Consider the following 19,211-nt stretch of genomic DNA (forward strand, 5'->3'; position numbering starts at 1 on the left):
TGCCCTGGCCCTACCTGTAACGCCACTAAATTTATTATTTAGGGGCTCCCTGAACCTTCCTTCGGGAAATCCCAATATCAAAAAGAAGAAAGAAGATCAAGAAGAAGAAGACCCGCCGTGCAGCTGCTAACAGGCCAACAACAACTGACTTGGCCCCAGCCCTACCGGCCTGTTGATCCTGGAACCTGCTCCTGCCTAAACCCGGCGACCTCCGTGGACAGCAACCTTGGGACACCCAGAGGTCCTGCCTTGCTTGACCCTCTCGACGATTGGGACTCCCATCACTAGAGGCTCTGCTGCAACAATCTACCTGGTGCCTACCAGGAAGCTCTGGACCAGCCCACTCCGCACCAGCCGAGCCCGGGCCGGGCCAACCCGAACCAAGACCACGAGGACGTCCCCCCCGGCGACTGGGACCCGAAGTCCAGTGCCCAAAGACCCTCCTTGACGAACCAGCAGACGCCTGCAGACTCAGAATCATGGGCCACTCCAACCGCGACCAGCCGAGGGTAAGCTTTTCCGACCACCAAACACACCCCTGCACCCGGCGCCCCGCAGCTCCCTGTGCCTCCTTTGGGGTACCTACCTGTGCTCCAACATCCCAACTTCGAAGTGCTGGTCGCCGCTGGAGAGTCACCGTCTCCGAGCCTGCAGTCTTTGTTCCTATTTCAAGATCCTCTTTGGATAAAATTGAGCGCCCGACTGCTCAAAAGCACCCTGTGCCCAGCTGTCCGAGTGCCGCTGGCAGCGACCTCTTTGCCCTATCCTACTTCCCCCCCTTGCCCAGAGCAAGTGACCAGGAGCCCAGCTCCCAGAGCCGCGTGGCCTGCTAGCCAGCAGCCACCAACCGAAGGCCCCCTTTCCTTCATTGGATAAAATTGGGCCTACCTACCTCTGCACCCGGCCGCCCCTGTGCCGCTGGGACTGAACTAACTGTACTCACCTGACCCTGGGGGACCCCTGAGTCCAAGCCCAGAACCCTAACTTCACTAACCAAGTATTCACCTGGAAACCGGTAATTTACTTACCTGCCATTGGATAACATTGACCCATTTTGACTCGAAAATTTTCTAAGTGTGAAGTTTTGAAAACTGAAAATATTCCTAAAAAAAAAAAATCTGCCAAAGTCCGAATTCGAAAATACTCACCTGTGATCAGGAGAGAAGCCAGTACTGTACCTTTAAGCCCAGTACTGAACTGCAAAAGTACTCCCTAGCGGGTTTATTAGTAACCTGTATTTTCTCCACAGGAACCCATTGTCTGCTTTTCTATGAAATTTCTTCGAAGTGTCTACTTTTGAAAACTGCAAATATTCTTTAAAAATCGTACGAAGTACTGAAACGCAATTACCTACCTGTTTTGAGCTAAGCCCCCAGTGCTGGCCCTAGGAGACTAGTGCTGGGTTACAAAAGTAACGCGATCGTACTTTACCTGCAACCTGAATTTCCTCCCATTGGATAACATTGTCAGAATCACCTTGAAAAGTTTTTAAGTGTGAACTTTTAAAACAGCTTTATATTCAGGAGAATTCATCACAGTAACAAAAACGTTTTTGCTAATCTTGTTTCAGCTTAGACCTCAGGACTGAATCTAAGATCTAGTCCTGGAACTACCAAAGTAATCCATAAAGTAATCAATTGTACTTTCCTATGAAACCCCATTGAGCTCAATGCTAGAGTGTGTTTAAGAACTGTGTTGCTTATTATCTATCCTGTAATTATTGTATGTACAAACTTATTGCTTATCTGCAAAGCATTTACATGAGAGTACTCGTACCTTGAAAAGTATATGTTTATAACTGTTGGTTCTAAAAATAAAACAACCATATCTTTGGATATACAAACAATTGGCCTGGAGTTCAGTTCTTGAGTGTGTGAAACCTTTTGCTGACTGAGTGTGTACAACAAATGCAGTACACTGTCCTCTGGTGCTGCCTTACTGCTCGACCAAGCTACCACTTTGGAGAGTAAGGTCAGTTCTGACTTTAACCACTGTTATACCTCTGGGGTTGGTGGACTCTATACCCGCTGTACTTCCTTCTAGTCCAGTATATATAGAGCCACTTTCTAAATATGGGCAAACACTGTAGTACCAAAAACATTGTGCCTTAACATTAGGATGAACAAGAGAGAGAGGTGGCTCACTCGGTCCCAGGGGGCTGAGCTAAGTCTAAGGAAAGCAAGAAGAGGTTCCCCTGGACTTCTTAAACTATTTGTACAAATTAGCACTACTTTCTAGTTTGGTTATAGATTCATGCCACAACGGGGAACATCTTGTAAGTTGAGGGAAGAGTGAATGTTTTATGCAGATATATTTGTGAGTGAATAACAGGATTGGATGTGAATACTTACCTACCATTAGGGGAACCTCTTCTTGCTTGCCTTAACATTAGGCCCAATGTGGGGCGTAAGTCACCTCCTACATTTGTATATACAGAAAGACAACAGCCTAAACACGGGAGCATAGCATCAGGTCACTGTGGGCAACCCTACTTAGACCAAGGCTCTCTAAAAGGTGACAGCGCTTATATCCCGGGACAATATCAGCGACATTTCGTAGCACCTCGACATCCAAAGGGGCTTGACCAGCCAAGTACAACCCTCCTTCTATTCAGGGGGAGGTGGCAAAAACACATTAACCTTCCCCAGGGCAGGGACTTGGCATTCCCAACCTCAACAGGGCCTAGAACATGGCGTGGGCCTCCTCTGCGGGGTGGAAACATATGGCATACCCATTGGGACAGAGTCCTGCAGTAATGGGGCCTAGAACATCCCAAGTCCACGTACTGTGTGCCCCCAATCGTTGCCACTGCCTCCTGTCCAGCAGGGCAGTGGTGTCCCGTGAATTAAATTTAGGGCCTGGGGGAGCCCCCACAACAAAACACTGGTTCCGGGGGCGGGCACCAACTGTGCCCAGACACACCCCCAACCACAGGACAGCAGAGCCCCACTCACCGGGCTCCTCCAGGTCTTCCCCTGCGGGTCCTTGGGGACTTCCACGCGGCACTGGGGAGGGGGCAGGTACCGACACCGTGCCTTAACGCCCCCTCTCTCTCGTTCATGCTGCAGCTGCGGGCACTGCAGGCTTTCCTCTTGTGGGAGCCCCGCCAGCATCACTTTTCTGGCGACTTTCTCCCCCACCCCCACCCGTCAGCTTAGCCCCTCACCCGGGCTGGCAGCAGTTGCTGGGGAGGGGGCGCAATGCTCTGGCTCCTCGCGGCTGCGCTCCTCACCCGGGCCCCTCTCCTGTGGGCCCGGGGCTTCACCCTGGAGCCGGCGGGCTCTGGATTCACTTCTTGACTACCGCGGGGCTCTTACACTGCATGGGAGCCCCGCCAACACAAGCGCCCCTTGTGTCTACACCCGGGCACCCTCCTGGGACCCGGGGCTTCAGTAGGCGGGCGCGAGGCTCCAGACGGCTTCTGGGGCGTCCCTCTTTCCTCCTGGGCAGCCTTACTCGCGGGGGCGCTGACCGGCAGGGTGGGCTCCCGTTCGGGTCTCTCTTCCGACGCTGGGCTCACTCTACACCATGGGAGCCCCGCCACACCTCCACTTCCGTCTTCTGGCCAGCAAGCCACGGTCCCAACCAGGCGCTCTCCTGCTTGGCTTCCGGGTCGCTGCGAGCAGAGCAGCGGCCCGGGGTGTTCTCTGCAACCACGGGTTGCGGCGGTGATCTTGCAGGCAAAGCACGGGGCAAGCTCACGGCCAATTAGTATAAAAAGGGCGGGGTAGGCTCCTGCTGGTTTTAAGTCAGCAAAAGCACGGCAATACGCAGGGTGGGCACCCGCTCATTAAATATGCGTGAAGCGGGGTAGGCACCCGCTTTTATTTAGATCAGCATGCGGGCGCAATCACATGGGGAGGGCTCCCATGGCGCTTTCACCTACACAGGTCCTCCTGGCCACACAGCGCTGTTGGGTCCACACTTCTTCTGGGACCAGATTAACACAAAGCCCTGCGGAAATCAGCTCCTCACCTCTGGGGCTGGGAATATAGCGCTGCGCTCTCCAAGCGCTAGTCAGCAGGCAAGCTGGGGACAGGAGATAGTGCTCTTCCTTGCTGGCACTCTGATTCTAGCGTGCCTCACCTCCTTCTGGGCATGCAGGCAGGGTCCCCCGCGGCACTAGAAACGCAGAGCCATGATAAAAACTAACAATGGTGCCATGAAACTAGGGCCCTGAAAGGGGATGACCTTAACCCTAGAAATCGGTTCGCAGAACGGGGAGGATGGGTGGGGCGGTAAGGAATCGAATACAAACTACTGTCTTACAGATATATCGTTACCAAAGGTAAGTAACTTGTGCATCTGAAAGAAACACAATAGTATTAGATTCCTTACCTTAGAATAGATACCACAGCAATACCAACCCCGGTGGTGGGTCTGCGAACCAATAATCACACCAGAAAGTCCTGGAGGACGGAACGGCCAAAAAAAGCCATCCCTCCGGACTTGGCTGTCTAGACAGTAGTGTCTTGCGAACGTGTGCAGCGAGGCCCACGTAGCTGCCTGACAGATGTCCTGCAAGGGGACTCCCCGACCCGGGCAGTAGTAGCCGCCGTGGCCGGAGTGGAATGGGCCCTCAGCCCAACAGAGGCTCCTTTTTAGCCAAAGAGTAGCATTCCTTGATGCACAACACGACCCACCGAGAGATGGTCCGCTTGTGCACCGCCCGACCTTTCTTAGCGCCCATGTAACCAACAAAGAGTTGGCCATCCACCCGGAACTGGCGTGTGCGATCCAAATAGAATGAGAGCGCACGTTTTGGGTCCAGACGGTGGAGCCGCTCTTCCTCTTTAGAGGGATGCGGAGGCGGAAAGAAGGTGGGCAAGGTGATGGACTGTCCGATGTGGAAGGCCGTGACTACTTTGGGCAGGAAAGAGGTTCTTGTCCGCAACACAACCTTGTCCGGATGGACAGAAAGGAAGGGAGGCTTGGATGAAAGAGCCTGGAGCTCACTCACTCTCCTGGCAGAGGTGATGGCAACCAGGAAAGCAGTCTTAAGGGTAAGAAGACGGAGAGGACAGTTATGAAGTGGCTTGAAGGGAGCGCACATCAGAAAAGTAAGTACAAGGTTCAAGTCCCACTGAGGCATCACGAAGGGGGCAGGGGGGAACATATGAGTAAAGCCTTTAAGAACCGGTTAACAACCGGGGACTTGAACAAAGAAGGCTGATCAGGTAGCCGTAAGAAGGCGGAAAGGGCAGAAAGGGCAGAAAGGTAGCCCTTGATAGTGCCCAGAGCAGAGCCCTGCTGGGCAAGAGAAAGAAGGAAGAGGAGAACCTCAGAAAGAGGGGCAGAAAGGGGATCCACAGCCTTTGCTGTGCACCATGCCACAAACTTGTTCCACCTGCAGGCGTATACAGACTTTGTGGAGGGTCACCTGGCTGCCAGAATGACATCACAAACTTCAGGAGGCAAGTCAAATGACCTCAACTGTCGCCGCTCAATCTCCAAGCATGGAGGTGGAGACTGGACAGGTTCGGGTGGAGGACCGTCCCCTGCTGCAGCGACAGCCTCTCCCATGTGGCCTCCCCAGCCTTGGAGGGACGCGTCTGTCACAACTACGTGCTCCGGTTGGGGTAGGGAGAGGGATCTGCCGCTGACCCAATCGCGGTCCGTGAGCAACCACTGCAACTGTCTTGCAGTGCCGTCCGAGATCAGGACATGGTCTGACAGGTTGCCCTGATGCTGGGCCTACTGAAACTTCAGGTCCCACTGCAGAGCCTGCATCCGCCACCAGAAGGATGCAGGAGGTCATCAGCCCCAGAAGTCGCAGCGTTAGCATGACTGAGACTCGGGATAACGGCTGAAAGATCGGAATCAGAGCGTGAATATCCCGAACCCACTGCTCTGGAGGATAAACCCGAAACTGCGTCCAGAACCGCTCCGATGAAGAGGAGCTTCTGAGAGGGACACAGGTGTGACTTCAGCACATTGATGGAGAACCCCAGCAGGTGAAGGAGGTCGGCCGTAGTCTGGAGAGGGCTGACGACTGTCTGGGGCGAGCCCGCCTTCAACAACCAGTCATTGAGATAGGGGAAGACTGAAACCCCTAACCTGCGCAGATGAGCTGCGACCACCGCCATCACTTTCGTGAACAACTGTGGGGCGCTGGTAAGGCCAAAGGGGAGCACGGTAAACTGAAAGTGCTTGTGGCCTACCGTGAACCGCAGGTAACGTCGGTGGGCCGGCAGGACGGGGATATGAAAATAAACGTCCTGCAAGTCCAACGCTACCATCCAGTCTCCTGGGTCCAGGGCAGCTAGGACCTGAGCTAGTGTCAGCATCTTGAACTTCTCCTGCCCGAGGAAGCCGTTGACGTTCCGTAGGTCCAAGATAGGGTGTAGGCCCCCTTTGACCTTCTTGGGTACCAGAAAGTAGTGGGAGTAACAACCACACCCTACTTCTGGCCCAGGAACGCGCTCGATGGCCCCCTTGGCCAAGAGGGCCGTAACTTCCCCTCGTAGAAGTGTCAAGTGATCCCCCGACACGAGGTGGTATCGCGATGGCATGGCTGGAGGGGTCGCCTCGAAGGGGAGGGAGTAGCCCCTTCGGACGATTTGCAGCACCCACTTGTCCGATGTGACAGTGCGCCAGTGGAGGTGGTGATGGCGAACCCTGCCCCCCACTGGCGTCACATAGGCCTGAAAGCTCAGACTAGGAGGGTTTTGAGGCGGATGCTGCAGGGGCGGGTGTGGACTGGCCTCGCCGTTGTCCCCGACCGCCGCCACGGTGGTTTCCACGGTGGTTTCCACATCCGCCACCACGCTGGACAGTAGTCTGCGGCCCGTGGCTGGCAGGGTGTGTGGGAGCGCCCCTTCCTTGGCCACGAAAGGAGCGAAAAGCAGCCGTTTGCTGGCTCGGGGCTCAGAGGCCCAAGGACTTGGCCGTAGCCTTGAGTCCTTAAAGCGCTCAAGCGCATGGTCTGCCTGGTCGCCAAAGAGGCGACGGCCATCAAACAGCATGTCCATAAGGGTGTTCTGGACATCAGCCGAAAAGTTGGCAGACCTCAACCAGGCATGGTGACGAATCGCCACCGTCGTTGCCATTGCTCTGCCCAGTGAGTCCTTGGTATCCAGTCCACACCAGATGGAGTACCGTGCTGCATCTCGACCCTCCGCAAAGGCTTGGGCGAGTTTAGTCTGGACCTCCACCGGACATTGTGGCAGCACATCCGCGACAGTGTCCCACAGAGAGTGGGTATAACGGCCCAAGAGGCCGCAGCCTTAAGCTCAGGGAGGAGAATATCTTCTTTCCGTATTGCTCGTACCTCTTGGATTGCCGATCGGGGGGAGCCGTCGGGAATACGCTGTGGGAATTAGAGGCCTGGATGACCAGGCACTTGGGGGTGGGGTGGGTGAACAGGAAGTAAGGGTCAACCGGAGCCGGGCAGTGGCGTCTGGCCATGTTCCTATCTACAGGCTGACCTGTAGCGGGCTTGGACCAAGTGCCCAGAAGAACGTCAGACAAGGCCTCATTAAATGGCAGCAGAGGCTCGGCCGAGCTTGCCTGCGGTTTAAGGACCTCAGTGAGGAGGTTAGTCCTCACGGCCGCGACGGGGAGCTCCAGGCCCAAGGCCTTGGCCATCCGTGTCAGTACCACACTATAGGCAGCCCCCTCCTCCGTAGCCACGGTAGGAGGGGAGACAAAACCAGTGTCCGGCGAAGTGTCCAGACCACTGGCCTCCCCTAGTTCACCTGTCCAGTCCTGATAAGACTGGCACTCCCGTGCAGAGGGTCCTCAGACCCCTCCCTCCGGCGCCAGACTCGAATCGAGAGAGGGATCGGGGACGGCGCCGCTCGGAGGAGGCGCCGGGGGAGACACCCTGGGGGCCGGCGCGGCGACGAACCGGATCGGACCCGGATCCTGCGACGCCGGGACCAAAGTCACCGGCTGCCGCGGGACTGAAGCACCCGACAGCGTCGGAGCCGAAGCGCTCGATCCGCTGGAACCCCCAGTTGGGGACGCTGGGCCCGAAGGCGCCGCGGAGCCCGACGGAGGAGTGAGCGACCTCATGGTCGTGAGGAAGGCCTCGATCTCCTCCAGCATCGCGTTCTGCCTAGGGACCGATGGGTATGAAGCAGGCCGCGACGCCCGCGGCTCCGGCGCCGCAAGGGTGGTGTCGCCCGAACCCCCGGCCGCGTCACGCGAGCGTCGGGGTAGTGCGAAGAGCGATGATGTCTCTGACTTCTTGTGCTTACCTGAGGACTACGAGCCCGAAGTCAGAGGAAGGCTCCCGGAGCTATGGTGGCTCAGACCCCGCGACCAGTCCCTCGACCTACTAGAGACCGGGACCTCGAGCGGCGCGGGCCGACTGCCGGAGATAGAGTCGCTTGCGGGACCGCTCCCGCCTAGCTTTAGTCGACAGGGCTCGACAGTCGGAGCAGGCCTTGTCATCGTGGTCGAGGCCCACACAATGAAGACTCCAGCGATGGGCGTGGGTAACCGACATCAGTCGGTCGCAGTCGGTGCAGCGTTTAAGGCCGGGCATCCCTACTGGCACCGTCGGAGTCGTTAGACTTCTAAAAGGATCAAAAAAAGATCGAAAAAGTTTAGTCAAAAATTGACTAAGGGGTACCACTTTTTCCGGATCGGCGCTTGCTGGCGCGGAAAGAAGAAGAACTGACATCAGCGCGCGAGGGCGGCGTCCAAGTACTCCGGCAACGTCATCCCGGCGCCAATGATGCTGACGACGGACGCGGAGCCCCAGACGACACCTACCGACGCGCAGGGGTACTGCTAAGCAAAAGTTTCCGGATCCAGTCTGACGCCTGGGGATATTCTAAGGCATGGAACGCACCAGTGGGGGCGGGGTCAGTGGGGGCGGGGCTAGAGCAACAAAAAAAACTGACCATGGGGTTGAACACAGGTCCCTGCAGCGGACGCCTTCTTCGACTGAGCCACCAGACCCGGCATACACAAATCTCTCTCCCTTTCTCTCTCTCCCTTTCTCTCTCTCCCTCTGTCTCACTCCCTCCATCTCCCTGACTCCCTCTGTCTCACTCACTGACTCTCACTCTCGTCTCCCTCCCCCTCCTCACTCAGTCTCCCTCTCCCTCCTCACTCAGTCTCCCTCTCCCTCCTCACTCAGTCTCCCTCTCCCTCCTCACTCAGTCTCCCTCTCCCTCCTCACTCAGTCTCCCTCTCCCTCCTCACTCAGTCTCCCTCTCCCTCCACACTCAGTCTCCCTCTCCCTCCTCGCTCAGTCTCCCTCTCCCTCCTCACTCAGTCTCCCTCTCCCTCCTCACTCAGTCTCCCTCTCCCTCCTCACTCAGTCTCCCTCTCCCTCCTCACTCAGTCTCCCTCTCCCTCCTCACTCAGTCTCCCTCTCCCTCCTCACTCAGTCTCCCTCTCCCTCCTCACTCAGTCTCCCTCTCCCTCCACACTCAGTCTCCCTCTCCCTCCACACTCAGTCTCCCTCTCCCTCCACACTCAGTCTCCCTCTCCCTCCTCACTCAGTCTCCCTCTCCCTCCTCACTCAGTCTCCCTCTCCCTCCTCACTCAGTCTCCCTCTCCCTCCTCACTCTGTCTCCCCCCTCCTCACTCTGTCTCCCCCCTCCTCACTCTGTCTCCCCCCTCCTCACTCTGTCTCCCCCCTCCGTCTCCCTCCCTCTGTAACCCTCCCTCCCTCTGTCACCCTCCTCCCTCTGTCAACCTCTTCCCTCTGTCTGTCACCCTCCTCCCTCCCCCCTAAGCCGGTCACCCTCCTCCCTCCCTCCTCCCTCTGTCTGTCACCCTCCCCCTTTCTATCTCCCTCCCTCTCCCTCTCTTTGTCTCCCTCCGTCTGTCTCCCTATGTCTCCCTCGCTCTCCCTCTCTGTCTCCCTCTGTCTGTCTCCCCCTCTTTGTCCCCCTTCCTCGGTCTCCCTCATCCCTCTGTCTGTCTCCCTCCCTCTGTCGGTCTCCCTCCCTCCGTCTGTCTGTCTCCGACTGTCTCCCTCCCTTTCCCTTTGTCTGTCTCCCTTTCCCTCCCTCCTTTCCTTCCCTCCCTCCCTCGCTCTCCCTCTGTCTGCTCCCTTCCCCTCCCTCGCTCTCCCTGTCTGCCTCCCTTTCCCTCCCTTCCTCCCTTTCTCTCCCTCCCTCTGTCTGCCTCTCTTTCCCTCCCTCCCTCTCCCTCACTCTCCCTCTGACTGTGTCTGCGTCCCTTTCTCTCCCTCCCTCGCTCTCCCTCTGTCTGTCTCCCTTTTCCCTCCCTCCCTTTCCCTCCCTCACTTTCCCTCCCTCCCACCCTCTTCATCTCACCCTGCCTGTGTGTGTCTGGGTTGAGACAGCTTCCGGGCCCACACACAGCTTCACCCCAGCACTTCACAGGTCTTTAAAAGACCATTTGTATGTTAATGAGAGAGAGAGGAGGGGAGAGGGAGAGCAGAAAGAGAGAGGGAGAGCAGAAAGAGAGAGGAAAAGAGGAGAAGAGAGGGGGAGGAAAAGAGGAGAAGAGAGGGGGAGGAAAAGAGGAGAAGAGAGGGGGAGGAAAAGAGGAGAAGAGAGGGGAGGAGAAGAGGAGAAGAGAGGGGAGGAGAAGAGGAGAAGAGAGGGGAGGAAAAGAGGAGAAGAGGGGGGAGGAAAAGAGGAGAAGAGGGGGAGGAAAAGAGGAGAAGAGGGGGAGGAAAAGAGGAGAAGAGGGGGAGGAAAAGAGGGGGAGGAAAAGAGGAGAAGAGGGGGAGGAAAAGAGGAGAAGAGGGGGAGGAAAAGAGGAGAAGAGGGGGAGGAAAAGAGGAGAAGAGGGGGAGGAAAAGAGGAGAAGAGGGGGAGGAAAAGAGGAGAAGAGGGGGGCAAGAGAGAGGGGGAGGGGGAGAGGAGGAGAGGGGAAGAGGAGGAGAGGGGAAGAGGAGGAGAGCAAAAGAGGAGGAGAGCAAAAGAGAGCGAGAGCAGAGAAAGGAAGATAAGAATAAAGGAAGTGGGGAGAGAGGAAGAACGAACGAGAGAGGGAGGAGAGGGGGAGAGGAAGAAAGGAAGAGAACGAGAGGAGAGGAGGATAGAGGCAGATAGAGAAAGGGAAAGCAAGACCGAGGGAGAGAGAGGGGCACAGGGAAAAAAGGACAGAGAGAGAAAGAGAGGGGGAGCAAGGGAAAGCAAGACCGAGGGAGAGATAGAGGGGCACAGGGAGAAAAGGACAGAGAGAAAGAGAGGGGGAGCGGGAGAGATGGATGCAGGGAGAGAGACAAAAAGAGAGCGAGAGAGAAAGCGAGACAGAGGGAGAGAAAGAGGGGGCAAGCTGAGAGAGCGAGATAGAGGAGAGAGAGAGCGTGAGAGGCAAAGAGAAAGGGACAGAGGGGGAGAGAGAGACAGTGAGAAAGAATGAGAGAGGGAGAAAGAAACACACACCTACGGGGAGAGACACACAAAGCGAGAGAGAGGCAAAGTCTGAGAGAGAGGGGTGAAGAGAAACAGGTAGGAAGAGAGAGGGAGGCAGGGAGAGAGAGAAAGAGACAGACAGAGAGACAGAGAGAGAGACAGACAGACAGAGAGACAGCGAGAGAGACAGACAGAGAGAGACAGACAGAGAGAGAGAGGCAGAGAGAGAGAGACAGACAGAGAGACAGACAGAGAGAGACAGACAGAGAGAGAGAGGCAGAGAGAGAGAGACAGACAGAGAGACAGACAGAGAGACAGAGAGACAGACAGAGAGACAGAGAGACAGAGAGACAGACAGACAGAGAGACAGAGAGACAGAGAGACAGAGAGACAGCGAGAGAGACAGACAGAGAGAGAGAGACAGACAGAGAGACAGACAGAGAGACAGAGAGACAGACAGACAGAGAGACAGAGAGACAGACAGACAGACAGACAGACAGACAGACAGACAGACAGACAGACAGACAGACAGACAGACAGACAGACAGACAGACAGACAGACAGACAGACAGACAGACAGACAGACAGACAGACAGACAGACAGACAGACAGAGAGAGACAGAGGGGGAAGGTGGAAATGTGAAGGGCTCAGGGCTACAGATTTAGAGGAGGGGCAGGTTTGCTGTCAGTTTTTGACTATTTGATTTTGAAAAGGTCATGCCCCGAGTGAGCTTGGCACCCAGTGTGGCCTTCATTGGGTGACAGACTTAATGAATGAATGAAGGAATGACTAATGTTATTGTCTCATGTGACGGACAGCTTCGCCATGAGCGCTATGTTCATAGGGGGAGTGAGGGCTTTGAAGGTAGTCCGGCTCGACTTGAGGAGGGGGCTCATCACAGGGGGCTGGGGGTATAACTGGTGGTCTTCGGATAGCTTCTCCCTTAAATCCTGTTGTAGGTGCCACAGTGAGGCTTCTGATGGTGGCTAGCCTCTCCATCTCACTCCAGAGTAGCGTGTTGTAGGGTTCTCTGGTGATGGACTGCTTCTTCCGAGATCAGCAGCTGATACCGCGTATACACGGTATACTAAAACTTTGATATTGTGTTAGAACACCTTACCCGGTACCACTGCACCTGCTGCTCGCTAGACCCACAGGGAGCCTGTCTCAGAGCTCCTGAGACTACAGAGCTTCCCCTGGAAGCGTGTGCACTCTAAGCGCTGCGCATGGTGTGTCACAGACCGTAGAGGCTAGAGAGTCTCAATAGAGCATCGTGGGATTTTTAGGTTTGGGGTGGTCCGCGGGGTTGTAGGGTAGATGGGGGTAGGGGGGGCAGCGAAGGTTTAGGAAGGAGGACTATTTGGGGGAGGCCTGCTAGTCCCCTCGCCTGATGCTGGTGTCTGACCTCCTGTACTCTGGCCGGTGGGTGGGGGGCCAGGGTGGTCTGATTTATTGCACAGTACTTCATTGTGGCTACAGTTTCCAGTGCCACCTGGCATTTTATATACAGTTATGTGCGTATGACATTTCACGCATGCTGCTCATTCCAGGAGGCTCGTGAAATACTTGTCCAAAGAAATGGCTTTTTCCAGAGGCACTTCTGAGCCTGTCCGCTCTCAGGCGCCCACATAGGCGGGCGAGATCACACCTCAGGGCTTGTCTGCTCTCAGGGCATGTTACAAAAGGAAACGTAACATGAGGCAACAGTGACAATCGTGCATGCATCAAAAGCAAACAAAATACAAGCGACGATAGTTACAAAAGGAAAAGGTAACATGACCCATAGTACTGCCCGTAGTTACACTTACCTGACGGTGAAGTATTTCCTACTGCAGTTAAGATTCTCCGTGGCTGCGAGGACGTGAACGTCGTCACCATGACACAGGAAGCTCCTTAAAAGGTCCTTTAAAAGTCAGCTGTAAAAGCACTAGTTACAGCTGACTTTTAAAGGGCCTGTGCTTCGCGCCGGGTGTGACGTCACGGAGGCTCAGGCCAATCAGAGGCAGGCATAAGCAAAGAAGATGGTCGCAGGAGCAAACATTGTGAATACGTATTGAATATTTATTCATAATGCATGCGCCTGCGGCCATCTTCTCAGTTTAAACTTAATATGAAGGACAAGTACTGTAACAAGGTCCCCTGGCCACCAATGAAGGCCAGTCGGGCCGCCAGCGGCCCGCACTAGGAGTACCCCTGTTCTAAGGTAAGGAATCTAACACTAACCTGTTTCTTCCAGATATAAGTGTATATGACTTAATAATGGATACTAGGTGGGCTGGTAAAGCCCTATATTTTTCTTTGTATTGTTGCACATCCAGGTGTGTGAATAACACCTTTAGTTAGTAGGTGTTTTGAGCGAACTCAGCACACATACCCAATATTCTAAAACTAGATATTTATATTGCACGCTTTTACTGTATTTCATTACAATTTGGTAACAAATGGGCAGACATTTCCCTGTTAGGGAACACTACTACCTAGTTCTACTAATTTTTGATATTTAGGAGTTAGGCAAAGGAGACAGAGTTGGCACAGGTGGCTGTGAAGTGGAGGTCACACCTTGCCAAAGTAGGAATAGGGGCATCTGCATAAGTATTGTCAATTGTGTCTCAAGATGCTTATCCTGCTTGCTTTGTCTCACATCATAGTCAAGAAGGGATCTCATGAGATCTGGTAGTCCTCACATTTTTGATTCTTGGAAAAAAGTACAACCGGAGATAACAAGAAAAAGAGTTAAAACTCCAGATGGGTCACCACCCAAACGTTTCAGATCAACTACAGTAACAAGACCACCCTATGGAATATACAAATCCTATTAGATCTGTCTAGAGCATTACTGTTTAAAGAACTACTTTACTTTCTCTGCAATACTGTATTCTGGATCGTCAAGGCATCACTCAAAATGGTATGACCCCCAAAAGCCTCTAAAGCAGCACTTAAAATAAAGTGACTAAAGAAATCCTTCCTGGACCTGGCAATCTACTGATACTACAACAGTCTCACAAAAGCAAAGTTGCTAGAACAAATGTACATAAAGTCTTGAAACAACTGCTTCCTGCATCAAGTACAAGTCAGCAAGATCCCTCCCAAAACCAAATCCAGCTCAAATGTCAATATGGGTTGACCTCAAACATAACACGATGTTCAATGGATCTGAAGCAGATATACGACTTAAACTCCCTATTGTGTTCCACACAAAGATATACTTGGTCTAATGATCTTGACTAATATACAATGTAAGGGAACATGTGACCTGGCCCTAGACTAATCTTGAACAAGAATACCAATAAATACACCCAGGGCCTCTTAGCCTGGTTTGCCACTTCATATCCTGGGCCAAGCACAATCCCTCGGGCAACCCGTTTGAAACCTCACCTATTTCTCTGGCCTCTCAAACGATTCATTTGCTGATAAGACCAATTCGTATGAAAATAAATTAATCAACCAAACGAAATATCTCACTTTATGTTCTGTAACCACCATCAACTGAACACAAACAAGAGGGAAGTTGTCTTTGAGGAACCTTTAAACATGGCACAAACTTTCCATTTCTCGGCTGCACTGGGGTTAGCCTCCACAACCTCAAAGATGCTAAATAATCTAGACATGTACCTGACAGGGGCTAGCAATGGATATTGCACATCAACAAGAAAGTGGAAACGTGCTTTTCCCAACTCTGTCCTCAAGACATATATTTTCCTTGCTAGTTGTCACCCTGAGTCGTGGCCATAACTCCTCTTGTCACAGTATGCAGCACACATCAATTTTTAAGATGTTCTCTCTAAGTCGACAAAGTACCTTTCACACAGAATCTAATGGCTACACAGCTCAGCAGTTGGGTTAATCCAACACCTTCATCCATCAAACCACGTTGGAGAATCCGTACACATTTTCCATTGGCTCCATCTAGCCCCAGATTCCAATTTAACCCCTTCCACACTCATGACGAGCCCAGCTCGTCATGGAGCAGGGCGCTCGCACGCTGATGCAGAGCTGGGCTCGTCATGGATAAAGGAAAATCGCAATTCCCAGCACAGCAGGGGAAAACGCCTAGCAGCCAAGGTGTTAAAGCCGGCTGTATTTGTTACTTTGCTTTTTAAGGGATTCAACCAGAATTACAACAGCAGGAGCTCACTGTATATGTTCCCACGTGCTTTAGAACATCACTCCATCAGATCTCACTGACCAAAAACATGATTGGTGAGGCAGATTGTTTGCCTTACAGACCCCTGTACCCAAGCACTCCCTCTATATGTGTATCTGCGACCACTTACTCTTCAGTGAAGGCCTGCAACACTTGGCTATTGCCACTTGACAATTGAACAGTAAGGCCTTAAAAAACAGATAGCAAACATGTCTCATTAACCCACCAACACGTATACTTCTGATGAGTCAAACACTCGATCCACTTGTCAATTCAAGAAAAGGCAACATTGTGCTTCAAACACCCCGCAGTCTACGAATCTGCAATCTGACAAGCAAGGACAGAACAGCCTGCTGTCCACTTCGGGATGCCACGCAATAACAAATGTTATGTGTTACAAATATAGATACCATGGACAGTGCGGTTGGCCTGCAGTGTACCCCTGCTGCTTTCGAGCCTTTTGCCTTCCTTGCTGCTCTCGTACTTGCTGTAGTTGCCCAAGGCCAGAATAACCAATGGATCCAAACTGTCGCAGTAGGTGGAATTGCAAACACACACCACAGAGCCATGGCCAAAACTTGCAGGGACGCATGCTTTTCCACCTGGAGGAGGATAGACATAGAAGAGTTATTGATACAGGCCTGTGTGTAAAGATTTAATACAACAAGCCTATGAGGACTTTTAACCACAGTGAAAAACACTTTTATTGATGTTATGTATGAGTGACAAATTACTAAACTCACCACTGTCAGAATCTTCTCTTGGAAAACACACAGGTGGTATTGTGATCTACCTTTATAGTACTCTTTCTAAAGACTTTAGAAGGAGTCGGTCATGCTGAGATTCAAAGCACTCACCGTAGATTTCACACTGAGCAGGGGGCCCCCTTCCCTCGCTGAAACGCCATACTTTACTTCTGAACCAATCTGACCCTAAAGTAAGACAGGAACCCTCTTCCATTGTCATCCATCTATGCATCTTCATCCATCCATTGACTCTCCCACAAGGTCTAACAAGCAATTGTCTACATTTTCCATGAAATGTTCTCAAGTTGCGTGGTTCACTGAATGAATTCTTTGGATCTTCAAACACATCCTTAGGCCACAAGAAAATTACAAAAACATGAATGCATAAGATTTTCTTTTCCCTGCCATTTCTTCATCCCTGGCAGTTCAGAACTGCTTAGGGGCAATCTACAAACTATACAGGCAACCAACATGCAATCACTAAATACTTACCATTCTAGTTCTGGATCCAGGTCTGCAGCGAGATGCTAATAGAAAACTATAAATATTAACTATTCTGCTGTATCAAAGGCATGAACACAGACTGTAGAAACACTCAGACAAAGCAACTGAGACTTATCCAATATGTGTGTCTCCAGTAATGCCCCAACAGCACTGTGGTCACTTTCTGAGCTTTCATTTTTCCAATGTCCATTTATCAGTGAAAGGCTGAACAATCTGGTGGCTTTCAGGGCATGTGCTCTGCACTGAAAGATGGATTCAATGCTGGAACAGGTAGCTGCTTAATTTACCACTTCAACTGTTCTGCAAGGTCAGATCTCCTTTTTACCCTGCAAAGCTTTAATGAATTGGAAATGGCATTACATCTGTGATTGCCAGACTGAACATTGCACAGTACCAACTGTAAATCAAAGGTTACTACATTGAAAATTAGTAAGTACTTTTCTGCTAAATGAAGACTGAAAAAAGAAATGAAAGGTGCAAAGTCTGCTTCTACCACATCACTATTGGGTGCTGCTGAAGGCACACCTTGGCGACAATTTCTGTGCAAATGTGATTGCTACTACAATCACTTTCGAGGTCTGTGAAACTTGCTAGTTCCAGAGCCAGTGGCTGCACAGGGAGTTTGCTCCATTGCTGATACAAGCACCTGGATATTTTATCATTTGATTTGTTCAGCAGAATTCAAAGTGAACACCAGCTAATATGAATAAGCTGTTCTGAAGACATTCAATAAAAGTAAAACATGATGTCAGAGGTTACCTTAGTGAATACAGAACTGCACTCTTGGGAGAGAAAAAAAAAAAAGGAGATTACTTCTTTGAAAATTAAATATTATTTGGCTGCTACATGTAGACTGAAGAAGTGCATGGAAGATGCAGGAATACATGCACCACAATGCTGTGGTGCCTTTACTGAAGGCAGCTATATGGAGAAAGGTTCTGAGCTGCTTGGTCAGACTGCTACCACAATACGCGTGTACGCATTTTGCGCTATTGCTTGTGTATTAGTGACTTTCTACTGGTGGCAACGTAGGTGTACAAGAAATGTAAATTTTTTGTCTCATACTGCTGTGCTCTTTCGCTACAAACCTCGCTAATGCAGGTCAGTTGAACCTCAGAGCTCAGAAAATGCTTGACTGATGTTCCAATGAGGCCTTATGGGATGTAGACAATATGTTATCAGGTACACTGGTGTAGCGATGAGACAATAATTGCTCAAGTGGAGGAGTAAACCACACACAGAGTGACCCCCGCTATCTACAAATGATTTGTCGAGAGATGGCTAGAAACAATATAAAAAACAGCAAGCACTACCATTTTTGGGGAAATCAAACTGGTTTTAAACCAATGCACTGAGGCAGTTTCCATAATTGCTCACAATGTTCCCATACAGATACCAGCATTCCACCAAATTTGCTACGGTACTGAAAACCTTTTTCTCAAAAGGTTTTATGTCTAAACTACTCAATTAGGTGTGCCATTTCAATTGTGCATCCAGGGATATAGGTTTTAATCCCAGTCTTACAGTCCATGAACATGTTTCATTTTGTATAGGACATCTTCGGTCACTCATGGATTTGTAAGCACCTTCACATTGTATTCTGTGGCTTGTGGGTTCACTTTCCCTGTTAAGAACATGACCCAAGACTATCAGCATACATAGTGGTGTTGCCTAAAAAAGCCAACATTGCTCCGTCTCCATAGAAGACAGGGTGCTTGTCGGCCAATATTTGGCCTGGTTGAAAACGTGCTAAAAGCCAACTATAAGTGGGCACAAAAACAACACTCAACAGTTCCATTACAGGAGGATGCAAGCAGGTCAAACAAAAAGCTGGAATGGAACTCACCAGCTGCCTGTTCCACGACGCTCATAAGGAAGGCTCCCATCAGGAGGAAGATGGTGTATCCACTCCACATGGTAGCAGTAATCGTAGTGGGACCAAAGCTTCCTAGTATTCAGACCTAAGTAAGCCACAAAGTTGTTAATTGCTGTTCTACACCTGTACTGAGAAACAATCATGCATGTGTGATCCGCTCTACATACCACTGGTTTGATAAGTTGGCCTGTTGAACAAGCACAGTATCATTTTTTAATATTTCGAGTTTATATAGCACAAACTTGACCCGTAGGTAGCACAGCATTTACAGAGATTTCACAATAACAGAGAATGCATAATAAGAAAAAAACAGGTTAAAAAATATACCCAATAGATGGTGTAGTAGATGGACGATATAGTTTGGGGGTGGCGATGGAAGGCTTGGAATATTTTAGGAGGGAGGGATAAGGTATTTGTTGAGAAGGAGTAACTTACGTTTTTTTCTGTAGTGTCAGAATGATTGTGTGTCACGTAGTTCCTATGGGAGGGCATTCCAGGTTCTAGGTGTAGTCCCAGAGAGATTAGGATTTAAGGAGTCCTGAGGCTTAAAATGCCTTTTTGCAAAAATAATGCACTAGGGTTCTTAGCCAACCTGGAAGGGGTGAACATTAGCATCTTTCTGAACTGCTGATACTACTCACTCAAG

At 51.5% G+C, this 19,211-nt stretch overlaps 1 protein-coding gene across 2 annotated transcripts in view; it reads right to left on the reverse strand.

Annotated features, from left to right (window-relative positions):
• GBA1 (glucosylceramidase beta 1) overlaps positions 1 to 19,211 on the reverse strand; it is an 84,234-nt gene that overhangs the window by 57,016 nt on the left and 8,007 nt on the right. The window contains exons 2-3 of one of the 2 annotated variants that reach the window (XM_086947392.1): positions 18,536 to 18,688; positions 15,850 to 16,041 (exon numbers count right to left, since the gene is read on the reverse strand). In XM_086947392.1, coding sequence (XP_086803518.1) covers positions 15,850 to 16,041; positions 18,536 to 18,605 — 262 coding nt within the window. In that variant the 5' untranslated portion in view covers positions 18,606 to 18,688. Of the gene's footprint in view, positions 1 to 15,849; positions 16,042 to 18,535; positions 18,690 to 19,211 lie in introns of those variants that run through there. The other variant, XM_086947393.1, reaches the window with a different exon arrangement.

Source organism: Lissotriton vulgaris, chromosome 12 (assembly GCF_964263255.1).
Source record: "Lissotriton vulgaris chromosome 12, aLisVul1.2, whole genome shotgun sequence".
NCBI lineage: Eukaryota > Metazoa > Chordata > Amphibia > Caudata > Salamandridae > Lissotriton > Lissotriton vulgaris.